Source organism: Macrotis lagotis, chromosome X (assembly GCF_037893015.1).
Source record: "Macrotis lagotis isolate mMagLag1 chromosome X, bilby.v1.9.chrom.fasta, whole genome shotgun sequence".
In the NCBI taxonomy this organism is placed as follows: Eukaryota; Metazoa; Chordata; class Mammalia; order Peramelemorphia; family Peramelidae; genus Macrotis; species Macrotis lagotis.
This window is the reverse complement of record NC_133666.1, coordinates 620,980,461-620,996,732: the sequence shown is the minus strand read 5'-3', so window position 1 is coordinate 620,996,732 and position 16,272 is coordinate 620,980,461. Positions and strand designations below refer to the sequence as shown.

General features: G+C 40.6%; 1 protein-coding gene across 1 annotated transcript in view; it reads right to left on the bottom strand.

Moving 5' to 3' along the window:
- Positions 1–16,131, bottom strand: part of DGAT1 (diacylglycerol O-acyltransferase 1) — a 36,284-nt gene extending 20,153 nt beyond the window's left edge. Inside the window, exons 1-2 of the mRNA XM_074202152.1 lie at positions 15,902–16,131; positions 7–94 (exon numbers count right to left, since the gene is read on the bottom strand). Of these exons, the coding sequence (XP_074058253.1) occupies positions 7–94; positions 15,902–16,131 (318 nt within the window). The remainder of the gene's footprint in view (positions 1–6; positions 95–15,901) is intronic.
- Between the last annotated feature and the right edge of the window lie 141 nt (positions 16,132–16,272).

Genomic DNA, 16,272 nt, shown 5'->3' with positions numbered 1-16,272 from the left:
ACTTACCAGCATCACCACACACCAGTTCAGGATACCTCGGTAGTTGCTGAATCCACTAGATGAGCTGAACAAAGATTCCTGCAACCGGTGGCACCTGATGGTTTGGGGGTGGGTGGGGAGGTAGGAGTAGAAAAGGGAGGAATAGGAAAAGTTAGCAACGTGAAGTAAAGGCAGGAAACTGAGACCTAAGTGAAAGTCCTATATCCTGGTCCAAAATGAACTCTCCTCTCAAACTTGTGAAAGTGTAAAGGAAGAGTGTGGCAAGGTTTGGGGAGTCAGTCAGATCCCTCTCAGTACCTGAGCTCTAACTTTATATAGGGTCTTGCTGTCAGTCACTGAGCATAGTGGTCAAAGGTACAGGTCACTCATCTGAACACAACTCCTCAACTTGCACTTGGTGAGTTTAGGATGTAGAAAGGAACTAGACTAAAAAAAGAAAAAAAAAGATGCTCTGAATAGGTCCTATACAAATGAAGATAGAACAGACTAACCATTTTTAGTATTTGGGAGGTCCAAGAACAAAGGAACAACCAGAATCTAGGGTGAGTAATGAATAATCAGAATATAATGCAAAAGTAATCTTGTATGGTTTGCTTTAACTCCTGCAGGGACCAAAAACAGCTGACTGCAAGTCCCTGTAGGAAAACCTCAAATGTTCTGAAAGCTCATTTGGTACTGTAATTTCCCTAGGAGAAAGGAAAAGCCTGGATTTTTCCTTTTCTTTTGTCTGAACAGAAAGGAAGAAAGTTAATACTGGCCCTTGTGAGAAATCACAATTCTCAAACCTGTCTTCTGAAACTCATATATAAAAGCATCAACAAAAAGTTAATAGGAGTAAACAGAGGATGGGGTTGAGAGGGAACAGGTTTTTTCTTTTTTCAATTAATTCTACTTTTCTCTCCCTCCCTACCTCCTGCCCTTTGAAAAAAAATAATAATACCCTAATCCTCATAACAAATAATCATAGTTAAGCAAAAAAAATTCCCATGTTGTACAGCTCCCATGTCTAAAAATTATATTTCTTATTCTATATCCTGGGTCTCTCACCTCTCTGTCAGGAGATGAATAGCATGCTTTATCATCCAATCCTCTGGAATCAATAGCTCACGTTCTAAAGTCTTTTGTCTTTACATACATTCATATAAATTACTCTCCTAGTTCTATTATTTCACTCTAAGAATTCATACAAATCTCAGATTTCTCTAAAACAATCCTCTTCATCATTTCTTAAAGCAAAATAGTATTCTATTGCATTCATATACCACAAATGGTTCAACTATTCCATGCATAAACACACACAAGTTGACAAGCACTTCCTTTTCTGTTCTTTGCTACCACAAAAAAGCTACATTATTTTTGTACATGAATCCTTTCCCCCTTTCTTTGGTTTTAAGCCTAGTGGTCAAAGTGAATGAATAGTTTATTAACTTTTTGTGCATAGTTCCAAATTACTTTCCAGAACAGCACATACAAATCACAGCTCCTCCAACAGTATATCAAAGAATATATGTGCCCACAGGCAATTGCCCACAGCCTATTCTTAAAGTCTCCATCCACTCACACTCTCCCCAAGAAGATAGAAGGGAGGAGATCTTTCTATCTTCTTGTCATAGTTATTTTGATACCTATCCAAATGAGATTTCTTTTATTTTAATTTTTTTCTTTATATACTGAGGTTTTTATTACATCATTGTTTTCCTGAGTACCCCTCTCACTTGTGAGAGAGCCATACCATACAACAATTTATTTTTTAAAGGCAAAAAAAAGTGGGGAGAGGAAAAAAAATCAGAACCAACCAATCACTGGAAAAGTTCAAAAACATGCACAATGTGCAACACCTATGGATTTCCTACCTCCACAGAGGAGAGGTTTGAGAGTATCCTCTCTTACTTCATCATTTGAATCATGCCTGATCTTTTTAATTTTCCTACATTCACTTTTGCTTTACTTTGAGAGTGGTTGTTCCATCCATTTATATTGTTGTAGTCACCGTGTATATATGGTTTCCTGCACTCTGCATCAGTTCATGTAGATGTTTACATATTTTCTGTATTCCATCACATTCATCATTTCAGATAGCATAGTAATATTCCATTGTATTCATGTACCTCAATTTATTTAGTCATTCTCCAGTTGATGAGCATCTTCTTTGTTTCCAATTCTTTGTTATCATAAAACAGGGCTATTATAAATATTTTGGTGTATATGGGGACTTTCTTCTTATCAATGGTTTTCTTGGGGCATAAATCTTGAATAGTCTTTGGTTTCAAAGAGTATGGACATTTTAGTTACTTTCTTTGTATAGCTCCAAATTGCTTTTCAAAATGTATCTATTTCATAACTATCAACAATTAGTGTTATCATCTCTTTAATTTGCAGAATGAGGTGAACCCTCAGAGTTATTTTGATTTTCATTTCTCTTATTAGTGATTTGGACCATTCTTATATGTGGTTGTAAATACTTCACAATTTTTCTTCTAAGAATTGCTTTTTCATATCCTTTGCCAAATGTTATTTCATCACCATCACCATCACCACACCCTGGCATTACAACTTTCTTCTCCAAATGCTCATTTTAGGGGCCCTTTTGCAGATAGAGAAATAGAGAATAAGTAAGGTAGGTTAACTGCCAGATCTTGAGCAAAAGATTTTATAAATTTGACATCTGCCTTAAAGGATCTCAAGACCCCTGGCCACTCAAGATGGTGGGGGGGACATACAGAGACCTTGGCTACCACCCAAACCTCTCCTCAATAGGTCACTGAAGTATAGTAAATGAGAGGAATTGTACTGAGGAAGACAAGTTACCATTTTTGCATTTGTTACCTCTGATTATCAGCTATATACATAAAAGTACATAAGCCTCCAACACAAATGGGCCCCAGGGAACTGCCATCAATAGCTAGGAAGTCACATTTCTTCCCTCTTGGGTTAAGGCACTGTGCATCTGTCTGTCTGGCAATCATCCCTCAGTTTTTTCCTTCACTGAGAGTCCCTTATTGTTCTCATTCTGTCCTAGTAGAATCCAAGAAAACCTGGGGATTCCCCAAAACTACAGAGAAGATACTGACCTGCATGTGAAGAGGGAATTTCCTGAGTTTTCAATATCATAGCACATTCAGTCTCTTACCCTATCCAAATATAGGGCTGACCTAGAAAGACAGGTAGGCCAGCCCACCATCTTCAGTCAATGTCCCCAATTCAGCTTTTCTTAATGCCTAACTTTAGTTTTCTTATCTTGCCTCCAGCTTGGCCCAGATAACCCATCCATTCACTTTCAGTATGCTCACCCTACACAGTAGCCTCATTAAAGACAGGTTTCTCTATAATCACAGATCCAAGCCCTGACTGTGGAGCAGGTCATACTTGAAGGATACAGAGGCTAAGAAATTATTTAGATCCTTTCTGTTTCCTGGTCAGAAAAGATCCCAAGGACTCCCCACCTTTATATTTGCCACTCTCATTGGAAGGTTCTCTTTTTCTCAGTCTGCAAAAGCTCTACAAATAATACTGATTTCTTCAATAACAAATTCTTTATTCATTTAGCCTTAAAAAGGAACCTAAATTCCTTAGAATAGGGAGCAAACTAGTTTCAGAACAAGAGTTCCTCAAGAAAACCTAAGGGACTGGGGATCAGCACAGTTCTACTGTAGGAAGCTTTAGAATTTCTTTTTTTTTTTTGCAAGGCAGACAGGGTTAAGTGGCTTGCCCAAGGCCACACAGCTAGGTAATTATTAAGTGTCTGAGACTGGATTTGAACCCAGGGACTCCTGACTCCAGGGCCGGTGCTCTATCCACTACGCCAACTAGCCGTCCCTTAGGAAGCTAGTTTTAAATGCTAGCTTTGAAATCTCTCCTTATTTCACCAGCCAGAGTAAAGGCAGACTCTTCAGACTCTGTCTTTTTCCTGTGAGAAAAGGCACTTCTGAGAATGGATTTGAACTCAGATGTTTCTTATTTCAGGCCCAGGAGTCTATTTACTATGCCATCTACCTCCCTGTAATGTAGAGGAAGTTAGGAAGGAAAGACAAGGGTAATCAAAAAGGGAGGAAGAAGAACCAGGAGAATGCTAGGTGCCAAAAAGACTGTCTTTTTCCAGTGAGAAAAGGCACTTAAAAAAATAGACTACAGGGGCGGCTAGGTGGCTCAGTGGATAGAGCACCGGCCCTGGAGTCAGGAGTCCCTGAGTTTAAATTCCACCTCAGACACTTAATAATTACCTAGCTGTGTGACCTTGGGCAAGCCACTTAACCCTGTCTGCCTTGGAAAAAAAAAAAACTCTGACCAAAAAAAAACAGACTACACTCTGTGCCTGCTTTGCGTTCTAGATCCTCACTAGTTGAGCGCTGAAGATAAAAATACTTAACACCATTGCCTTGCAAAAAAAAAAGATAAAAAAAAAGATAAAAAGAAAAAGAGAGGATGAAGGAACAACCCACTCAGGCAAAAACCCTAAGGAAGATAGAAGCAAAAAGCAACCCTTGAATTTAAAGAAGGGAGAGTGAAGGGGGTGTGGGGGAAGAGGGAATTCACATGGTACCTACTATGTGCTAGGTACTGTGGTGACTGCTTTACAAATATTATTTAACAAAGGACTCATGCCCTTTGCAGCACCTTCTGATCAACAAAATTGGTTAGAGAGCTCTAAGAGAAGCCTAAATGTTTACTTGCTCTTCTGGCCTAGCCACAAAACTCCTGCACCTCTAAGCCTGCCTTCCAGCTCATTAGAGGCAGTAGACTCAAAGGAAATAGGCATACCTAGCCTTTTACTGAGATGGAGAGACCAGACAGACATTGGTCAGAGTCCCAGAGGAAAGTGACCCTTTCCCAGAGGAAATGAAGAAATGACCTCAAAGAAAGAAATGTGTCTTTTAAAGGAGCCATTCACAAACCTTCAACTTTCTGGGGCCATGCCACACAGGGCCAAGAAGGAGGGTGGGATAGAGAAGAAAGGAGAGGTTACTCAAGTATTTATTTGCCAGAGTGGAGACAATGGACAACTGACTTTTACTTATCCCTGATAAGACCATCACAAAGTCACACTGCATAGGTCCTAATTATTTTTTAAAAATATTTTATTTTGGGGAACGGCTAGGTGTCACAGTGGATAGAGCACCGGCCCTTGGAGTCAGGGGTACCTGAGTTCAAATCCGGCCTCAGACACTTAATAATTACCTAGCTGTGTGGCCTTGGGCAAGCCACTTAACCCCATGTGCCTTGCAAAAACCTAAAAAAGAAAAATTATTTTTTTCCAACCACACAAAACGGTGGTTTATAAAGTCCTAATTCTAACCACACCTCTTTACTGGGTATCCATGATAGATGGAGACCAAAGTGCCAAAGGCCCTCATAGCCAGTCAGAAATCTTGTCTAAGTCCCCAACCAAAGGAGTTTTAAGACCATATCCTATAACACTGAATCCCTTCCCCATCTCTTCTCTCTCTCTCTCTCTCTCACACACACACACACACACACACACAATACAAACACACCTACCTATGCCTTTTTCTTTACCTCCCAATTAAATTACAAGTGGGAATGAAAGAATTGTTAGAAACTTCATTATAATATAAAGCAAGACATTCACTTTTCAAACCCCAGTAATATGATTCCTTGTCAATTATAGTAAAAACCTGCTCTTGAAAGTCAGTGATGGGACAGCTAAGTGGATAGAACACTGGCGTCGGGAGTCAGGAGAACCTAAATTCAAATCTGGCCTCAGACACTTAAATTAGCTAGCTGTGTGACCTTGGGCAAATCACTTAATCCCACTGCCTTGGAAACAACCTCCCCCAAAAAAGAGTCAGTAATGCCAACTCTCATAACTTTTTTAAAAATCTTCATTTTCTCGATAATATTGATGATACAACTGAACATTTTCTCCCTTCTGAAAATTTCATATTTTCAAAGCACAGCATTCTCCTGGTTCTTCTTCCTCCCTTTTTGATTACCCTTGTCTTTCCTTCCTAACTTCCTCTACATTACGGGGAGGTAGATGGCATAGTAAATAGACTCCTGGGCCTGAAATAAGAAACATCTGAGTTCAAATCCATTCTCAGATACTTCCTAGCTGTGCAACCCTGGTCCAATCATTCCAACTCTGTTTGCCTTGGAGTTGTTGTGAAGATTAAATGATTTTTGATGAAGCTCAAATATTTGTAAAGTGCTTAAACCCTGTCTGGCATATAGCAGACACTATGTCAATGTTTATTCCCTTCTCCCAAAGTTTAATCTTTTCTTATCTCCACAGGCTCTCCTCTCAACCATGCTAGAGTTTCAATTCCCTTTCTATAGTCTATCCATAAGCCAGTCTGAATTACTACAAATCCCTTAAACATCATGCACTTATTGCTTCAAGGCATTTGTTCATTTATTGCCTGCAAAGCCCTCCCACCAATTTCCTCTCATCCAGGGTCACCTCCAGTAGTCCTGATTCATATCTGGCCACTGAACTCAGATGGCTCCAGAGGAGAAAGTGAGGCTGGTAACTTAGCACAGCCCCCCCTCACTCAAATCTAATTCATCTGAATCTCAGAGATCTGAACTCAGGTCCTCCTGACTTCAGGTCTAGTATTCTACTCATTGCCCCAATGTGTATATATACAATGTATGTATGTATATGTGTGTGTGTGTGTGTACGTATTACTTCTCATACACATCATAATCCAGCCAAATTGCCCTTCTTGTTCTTCCCATTGGTGATGAATCAGTCTAAGAATCAGTCTAAGTCCTGAATACCAGAAGACTTGCCTGATGCCATAGTCTTCTTCAAGAACTAAGGACAAATGGGGCAGCCAGGTGGCACAGTGGATAGAGCATCTTCATCAAAAATCATTTGATCTTCACAACAACTCCAAAGGCAAACAGAGTTGGAATGACTGGACCAGGGTTGCACAGCTAGGAAGTATCTGAGAATGGGTTTGAACTCAGATGTTTCTGATTCCAGGCCCAAGAGTCTATTTACTATGCCATCTACCTCCCCGTAATGTAGAGGAAGTTAGGAAGGAAAGACAAGGGTAGTCAAAAAGGGAGGAAGAAGAACCAGGAGAATGCTATGCTTTGAAAATAAGAAGTGGAATCAGGAGGACCTGAGTTCAAATCTGGCCTCAGACACTTGATAATTACTGGTTTGACCTTGGACAAGTCATTTAACCCATTGCCTTGCAAAAAAAAAAGACCTATGGACAAACATCATCATCATTGACATCTATTAAAATTCCACCCAAGCTTTAAAACTTTATTCTTCCTTTATGGAGATACCTCAGCCAAAAACTCAAAGGGACCTCAGAGCTGATCCTGTAGAGGACTGCTACTCTAACCAGATAAAAATGTAATTGAGGAATATTTAGCAAAATAAATAAAAATACAATAACACAGAGCTTTTTCTAAGTCACTATGCACCAACATGAGTTTGACACCATTGATCTAGTACATTTAAACCTGAACATGAATCCTCTCCTCTACGCTTCCCTTGTCAATTGGTCTTTGAGCTTCCCTTCACTCCAAGATTCAATTTCACTCAACAACACATTTATCTACAGGCCCTATGCTAGGCTCTAAAGAAATAAAGACAAGAAGCTTACATTCTATTGGAAGGAAACAACATGCACACAGTTAAGTATACATAAAAATCTAAACAAAATGTAAGGTAATTTTGAGAAGAAAAAAATACTAACACTTGGGGAAATCAGAAAATTCTTCCCATACAGACACTTCAGTTATGTTCTGAAAGAAATTAGAGATTACAAGAGTTACAGGTAAGAAAAAGAGCCGTGGGAGGCCACTTACACAAAATGTGGAGACATGTTAGCAGCTCACTTTGACTGGAAAAGGGAGTGGATGAAGGGGAAATAAGATGAGAAAAGTAGCTGAGAGCTAGACTATGGAGAGTGGAACACCTTACATGCCAAACTTTCTATTTTATTTCAGAGTTGAGAGCCACTGAAGATGTTCATATAAAGAGGTGACATAGTTTCATCAGTATTTAAAGAATATCAACTTAAAAACTCTGCAAAAATGTGTTAAAGAGGGGAAAAAACTAGAAGTGGGGAGACCAATTACAAGAACTTGAATGATTGGGAAAATGGTAGTATCCTCAACAGAAATGCTTAAGTTTGAAAGGAAAAAATAAAATTAGTATCCTTTCAAACAGGCTGAATTTGAGATGCTTATGGAATACCAAGGTGGAGGTATCCAGCTGTAAGTTAGCAATAAGGAAATGAAATTCAGGAAAGAGATTAAGGCTAAATATATAGATTTGGATGTATCTGCACAGAACAAAAAAATTATACTTATGGAAGGTAAAGAGATCAAGAAGAAGAGACTCTATGAAAAGAGACTATAGGAGAAATATGGTAATGCCTGCAATTAAGGAATAGGAGAAAGATGATTTAGAAAAGATTGAGAAAGAACTGCATATACTAAGGAAACCAAGACAGAGTAATCTCAGATTCCAAGGTAGGAAAAATGTCATGACTAGGTGGTAGTATTCCAAAATCAAAGCATTGTAGAATTAGAAAGGACCTCAGCAGTCATCCATTTCAACCCATACTTAAAGAGGAATCACTGGGGGCGGCTAGGTGGCACAGTGAATAGAGCACCGGCCTTGGAGTCAGGAGTACCTGGGTTCAAATTCGACCTCAAACACTTACTAATTACCTAGCCGTGTGGCCTTGGGCAAACCACTTAACCCCATTGCCTTGCAAAAACTTAAAAAAAAAAAAGAGAGAGAGGAATCACTACTGAGAGAAACCTAACAAGTAGTCATCCAGACTTTCCTTGAAGGCATCCAGTGAGAGCTCAATGTATTCTAAAGCAGTTAATTTCACTGCCAGAATAGCTCCATTAGTAAGTTTTTTCAGATATCCTAAATTGTCTCTGCAAATCCAAACCATTGTTCCTGGCTCTGCCTCTTCCACATGACAACCCTTCAAATAAAGATACCTATCATCTCTACTGAATCTTCTCTTTTCCTGGTTCTTTTAACTGATCCTTACTTGGCAGACTCATCTTCATTGAACTGGCTGTGTACTCTGGAAGCTCTCTAGCTTAGCAATAGCTTTTCTAAAATGTGGTATCTAGGACCAAACACTGTATTTCAGATGTAACCTGACAAGGGGAGTCTATAGAAGGGTCATTACCATCTCAATCCTGAAAATTAGGCTTCTCTTAATTCATCCCAAGGTCACACTAATTTTTTGGGCTGTCACTTAACATTTAATTCATATTGATCTTGTAAGTCCATTAGGACCCCCAAAATCTTTTTCAGACAAGCCAATGTAGAATTATGATTCTTATAACTTTTGAGCCTAAATGTACATAAGTAAATTTCATCTGTTTAAATTTAGTCATACGTTTTGTTGAGATATTTTTGGATTATGTCTCTGTAGCCTAATTTGAGAGGCTATTCTTCCCACCTTTGTATCCTCTGCATATCTCATAAGCATGAGAGTACAACAGCAAATAGATCCTGAGGTATTACATTAGAAGCCTCCTTCCAAACTGATAAAACAATTAATTATATTATTTTTTGAATCTGGGAATTAAACCAACTAGGATGTGAGCTTCTTGAGAGCAAGGACTGTCTTATCACAATATCAAGCATTAATTAAATGCTTCCTTTCTTCTTTCACTCAAGCACCTATTATATGCATCTCCTTTCTTCAAAGAGCTTACTTTCTGGGGCAGCTAGGCAGTGCTGGATAGAGCACCAGCCCTGGAGTCAGGAGTACCTGGGTTCAAATCCGACCTCAGACACTTAATAATTACCTAGCTGTGTGGCCTTGGGCAAGCCACTTAACCCTATTGCCTCGCAAAAACTAAAAGAGAAAGAGAGAATGAGAGAGAATGAGAGAGAGAGAGAGAGAGAGAGAGAGAGCTTACTTTCTACCAGAAGATACACACTCAAAAGTGAGTAAATATATAACGGAATGTTCCAAAAAGTCTCAGGGAAGTTTTAATCTATAACTTAAAAGTAGACTAAGTCTTTGAGGATAACCAGCGTACAAATTAAATTCAATGAAATTTCAGAGTAGAGAGGATACTAATAACTGAAGGACTAAGATTCTTTAGGTGCGCCAATTTAGGAGTTCCAAGAGGCAAGAGTGAGAAAGATTAGCATTCCAGGCAAAAGCAGGGTGGGGGGGTAGTAAAGGTAATATCTTGCATGTAAGGGAACAACAAAGAAGTAAACAACAGATGGGGAATAATATCTAATCAGACTGGAAAAGTAGGCTAGGGCCAAATCATGAAGGATATGAATACTAAGCAGATGAGTCTATATTAAAGCATCAAGAAAGCTCTAGAGCAGGGGTCATAACCTTTTTGTGCCATTAAACCCTTTAACAGTTTAGGGCAGCCTATGGATCTCTTCTCAAAATAATATTTTTAATTGTGTATAAAATAAAATTATATTGAAATATTAAAAAAAAAGTTTCTGTACTCCACATGACAAGACCCCAAAACTAGAGTTTCTTGAGCAAGATATTGGGCAAAATTTTATATATATATATATATATATATATATATATATATCCTTTAAAAATATCTCTTTAGTAGTTGTGGAGAACAGATTAGAGGGAAAACACTTGCATAAAGAAACCAATTAGGAGGGAGAGAACCTGGCTATAGCATAAATGACATTAAAGTCAGATGGAAGACAATGTCATGAGAGCAGGGGAAGGCATGCTATTTTGCCTACATCTCCAACTTTTCCATTAGATTAGTATTAGAATTTGATAATTTTCACATACTGAATCAGTTTAGTTTTCAAAAATTAAAATCTAGGCAAATTATAACTATAGTATCCCCCCCCCAATCTATTAATTTATTGTCTAACTGGCTAAAAAGGGGGAAGATTAGGCAAGAGGTGCTCTTTATTGTGTGGTGATGGCTCTTTAGGATCTCTGCTTCCTGTTCTAGAAGTTCCCTCATCATCTTTAATTTGTGGGAAATCTAGAGCAGATTAGTAAATCAAGAACACTGGGCTTTTATTTGTAGATTCTATTCTCTCATTTTTGAAGGCCAGAACAGTCTTTCTCAGGTCTTACATACATACCTATCATGTTTATGTTCTTTGAAGTATCAGTAACAGTGATTCAAAGAGACAGTGGCTCAATAATCAAGACTACTAGGTAGTTTATCTGGACTAGTTGCCTTTAATCCTTTTGCATATAGATGGTGCTTTCTTATGATCTCCTTTCTTATCTTGGATATCAACTCCCTGTTAACCGTTTTTGCTCTAAGCTTTCTTGGACAAAGGTCATTCTCCCTTGCCAGAAAAATCATAAGGCAAGCTCTGCTTGAGTGCTCTAAACAGCTCTACCTTTGCTCTGTCATCATTAATCTTCCCCCTCTTCAGAGTAAGCAAGCATTTCTCTCAACCTTAACACAAGAACCCCCCAAATCCTCTTGGATAGCCTTAGCTCTCCTTGGCAATTTAGTCCTCCTGTCAATTCTCTTAGAACTTCTATGTCCTGGTGGCTAGGTGGCGCAGTAGATACAGCACTGGCCCTGGAGTCAGGAGTACCTGAGTTCAAATCTGATCTTAGATACTTAATAATTACCTAGTTGTGTGGCCTTGGGCAAGTCACTTAACCCCATTGCCTTGCAAAAAAAACTAAAATTTTTTTTTTAAAAGAGCTTCTATGTCCTTCTATGTCCAATCTCATTCCTACCCTTACTTTTATCTTTTACCACTCCAAATCATTTAGTGATTTCCAGTGCATTCACATCAATCTGACAAGATTGATAAATCCTATATTTTCCTTCATCAAAATTGCTTTCCTTTGTGTCTTCAGAATTTTATTGCTGAGATTCTTCCTGGACTACGTTACCAATTACAAAGTAGAATTAATTTTAATTTCTCAGTTGGTTTTACCTATAGGATCCTGCATGAGGATCTCCAAGTAAAATCTGCTTTCCAAAGTCTAGGGTTTATGTCAGATTGTGCTGAACCTTGTACACTCTTAGGAAGACTGGTCACTTTCCCCCAAGATTTCCATCCTTTCTACCTTAGTAACCATTCTTCCCTATTAAATAAAACCAAAACCAGAAGAGAACTTCCTAGTGTTGGTTCTTCTACCTTTTAAAGGATGAAATTGTCCTAAGGCAGGTCACAAAATTGTTAGAGAACCCCAGAAAAATCTAGATAAATGAAGACCCCAATCATTATTATAATGTACTCCTGTGCCAGGCTTATGTGTTATTTCTTGAATTCCTCAATTATTTCTTTTTTTCTATTCAAATGTTCTATAGAATAAAGACTTTGAAAAGGATGGGATTTAACTGTTAAGAAATAACTGATATCCTTGAAAAGAGCAGTTTTAGGCCACAGGTGGAGTCAGAAACCAAAATGAGGATTTGAGGACTGAAAAGTGAATGAAAGGTGAGAAAATGAAAGCAATAATTGTAATTGAAACTCTCAAGAACTTTGGCTACAAAAGGATAAAGGATAAAGGAGCTAGCTTTCACCCTTCTTAAATAAATACCTTTGCTAAAGACCAACTAATTCCCCCTTCTAACTGCTCCATGAAGAAAATGTTTGTTCTTCATTTTTGAAGAAGATCATGACATCAGAGAGATGATGCCATGACAAGCACATGAATTGAATGTGAATGAGGAGGTACTGTGGTAAATCACCAGCCTCACTTTCTCCTCTGGAATCATCTAGGTCCAGTGGCCAGATATGAATCAGGATGACTGGAAATGACCCTGAATGTGAGATAATCAGGGTTAAGAGATTTGCCCCCAAGGTCACACAGCTAGTAAGTGTCAAGTGTCTGAGGCTGGATTCGAACTCCTGTCTCCTGACACCAAGGCTAATGTTCTCACCACTGCACCACCTAGCTGCCCCTATAAAGAAAATAACAACAATGAAAAGGGCTGTTAATTTAACCCTAGACATAAACTCTACTTGGAGAGAGACTGGTCCCACAGAAGCTGTGGAGTTAGTCAAGAGGGAAAGAGGACAGAAGAGATTAAGAAAACAAATTCCCTTCCTTCCCCCTTTTACTTAAAAGGCCAAACAAAGCTTTAAACAAGAAATTTTCATTTTCTTCACACCCTCTTTTCTCTACCTTTACCTCAATTAAATTGGGGGGAAAAGAAAGAAGACCAGTTTGCACACCTGGGTCATCTGCCTAGTACCTAACCTAGTATCCTAGTTCTGTGCCCAGTTAGTTTAAAAACCTCTCAGAACTCTCAATTCAAACACCAAACTGTTGCCCTGCTATACCTTTTCTTCTAAAATCAAAGAATATCAAAGTTGGACTAGATGACTGTATGGTCCTTTCCAATCCTATCTGAGCAAGAATCCCCTCAATAATATTCCTAAGGAGCCTCCATCACCCAGGTGAAATTTAAGACTTTCCAAGGAAACTAATTTCCTACTCTATTGTTGGACAGCTCCCAGTCTTAGGAAGATCTCTCACATAAGCTAAAATCTGCCCTTCTCTCCCACCCTCAGATCCCCTTTTATAGTTCTGCTCTCTAGAATCAAGCAGATTCAGTCCAATCTCTTTCCCCTCCTTCAGATGAATCTTCTGAAATTTGAAAACAATGATCATGTCCCTCTAAACTCAGCTCATAATTCAGTGCCTTCATGGAGAATAAAGAAGCTGAAGTGGGAAAAATAAGGGATGTGATTCAGAAAGTGAACAGCAACCCTTTCTAGGTTACGCCCCCACAGCCTCACCTTGCAACAAGGATAGCAGAAACCTAGCTTACACCCCAAACCGGAACTGTTTGTCCTGCCCAAGTTGAACAGGAAGTATTGGGAAAACACTGAAGAACTGTTCTCCACAGGGTCATGGGGCCAAATGAAGGGTAGAAGGTAAGGAAGGGGTGATGATGGGAAAAGGCAGTGATAAGGAAAGGACTGTTTTAAGGAAAAGAGGAAAGCAGTGATAGGGTAGGCAATGATTGGGGGAAAATAGGGAAGAAAAGGTTACAGAGATAATAAAAACACATTTAGATACCACCTAACTGCTTACAAAGTAGTTTACATGTATCATCTCATTTAATCCTTAAAACAACCATGTAAAATAAGCTGACAGCACAAGTACTATTATCCTCATTATAAACTGAGTAACAGATCCAGAGCTGTTAAAATAATTTGCCTTAAGTAACATAACTAGTTAGTGCCAGAGCTGGGGCTCAAATTTAGATCTTCAGATTCCTAGTCCAGTGGCCTTTCCAATATGCTGCTTATTGGGAAGGATAGTAAGAGGACAGGTAAAAAGAGTGAAAAGACAAACAGTGACAGAGCATAGATAAAGATGTGGGAAGGATGGTGATACACAAAGAATCTCCAAACTGGAAGGATCCTTCAGATGTCATTTCATCCACTCTCTTACCTCTAAGCAAGATGCCAACTATCCTTAATAGGGATGAGCAAAAAGTGGAGTCTCTTCTTAGTACAAAGCAAATTTCTCAGTTAATGTTGGCTATACGTTCCAGGACTTCCTACCCACATAGCATGCATTCATTAATCTATCTCCCTTTAATCATTCTAGTCAGAAGTGACCTTTCTCTACTTTAATCTCTCAACACTGTATTCATACTACTCAAATCATATTTCATTTCATTACATTTTATGTCACCCTGAAGCAACAAAGCTGAAGACTTTGCACACAGCGTTTTTTTTTTTTTAGATTTTTCAAGGCAATGGGGGTTAAGTGGCTTGCCCAAGGCCACACGGCTAGGTAATTATTAAGTGTCTGAGGCTGGATTTGAATTCAGGTACTCCCGACTCCAGGGCCAGTGCTCTATCCACTGTGCCACTTAGCCGCCCTGCACATATGTTTAAAAAAATTTTTTTTTTATTTAAGGCAATGGGGCTAAGTGACTTTGCCCAAGGTCACACTGCTAGGCAATTATACATAGTAGGTTTTTAATAAAGTTTGTTGACTTAATGATATGAAAAATTCTTCCTCATAGGATGGGAAGTGGAAATATAGAAGGTTAGTAATGAGGACTAGAAGTAAGACACCCTGATAGGTAAATGTCCCACATCTCCTTTTTCATGTGGTACATAAAGAGGTGAAGGATCCAAAAACTGTGTTTAGATTGGATCAATTCCCCTTTATGTCTGCCATTCTCTTTCCCTCTACTATATAGCTCTAGGATCAAGAGCTTCTTGTCTTGGTTCCAAGGGATCTAAGTTACTTTGGATGAGTTTAGTACCAAGATTGAAGTTGAGATTGAGGAAATGGGAGATCCAGAGATAGTTCAGGAGGACAGGCCCTTTGGGCAGCAAGCAGGAGCCGCTTGTCCAGCCAAGGGAAAAGCAGCTGAAGGTTATAACTATGAGGAACAGTTCTAACAGTCTCAATCTATATCGCATGTGCTGGTTGATTTGTCTTTATGGCTTCTGTGATCCTGATCCCATTACTCTCTTGCTCAAAAATCCTCTAAGTCCTGCAGAATCTGGCTGCCACCTCCACTCCCACACTTCTCTCCTCCTGTCCCCCCTAGACAAATGCACTCTTGTGTGGCCAGGGTGAACTTGCCACCGCGGCCAATCCCTTGGCCATCCTTCGAATGCCACCCCCTCCCTGAACCCTCAACCCTCAGTGCCTCCACGGTCCTCGGGGCCACCCGAGCCCCTTTTCCCTGTCAAGAACACTTTCATTCTCCCTCTTTTTCTGCTTCTGTTCACTTATCGGGCTCCCTCACGGGTATGGAGGTGAAAGGGGCTCCAGATAGGGTGCAACCACAGGTAATCTGGAGAAGTATGTATGGGAATCCACTCGGAACCCCTCTTTCTTGGCACCCCCTCTCCAATTAGCTCCTCAGGGCCTTGAGGACAGGGCCTGCATCCCACCTCCCCCCGCATTATCGATGCACAAAACAGGCATCAGCGGGGGGAGGGGAAGGGGCACCCGGGGGGGGCGCCCTTTACCTCAAGTCCAGGTGCCCCGCGCCCTCTCCGTCCTCGTCAGGGGTCCGGGCGGCGGGGGCCGCGGCCCGGGCCGGGGTCGAGGCGTCCCCCGCGCCGCCCGCCTCGGCTCCCGCCGCCGCCGCCCGCGGCTCGTCCTCGGCCGGGGCCCCCGCGCCGCCGCCGCCGCCGCTCGCCGTCCGCGCGCCCGTCCTCCGGCGCCGAGAGCCGCCCGAGCTGCCCCGGTCCCCCATCTCGGCGGCTTCAGCCCGAGCCACTGCCGCCCCCGCGGCCCCGGCCCCGCACGGCCCGGCCCGGCCCGGCCCGGCCCGGCCCCGCCTCCGGCCCGGCCCCTCAGCCCGCCGCCGCCAACCGCCAACCGCTGCCCCCTGCCG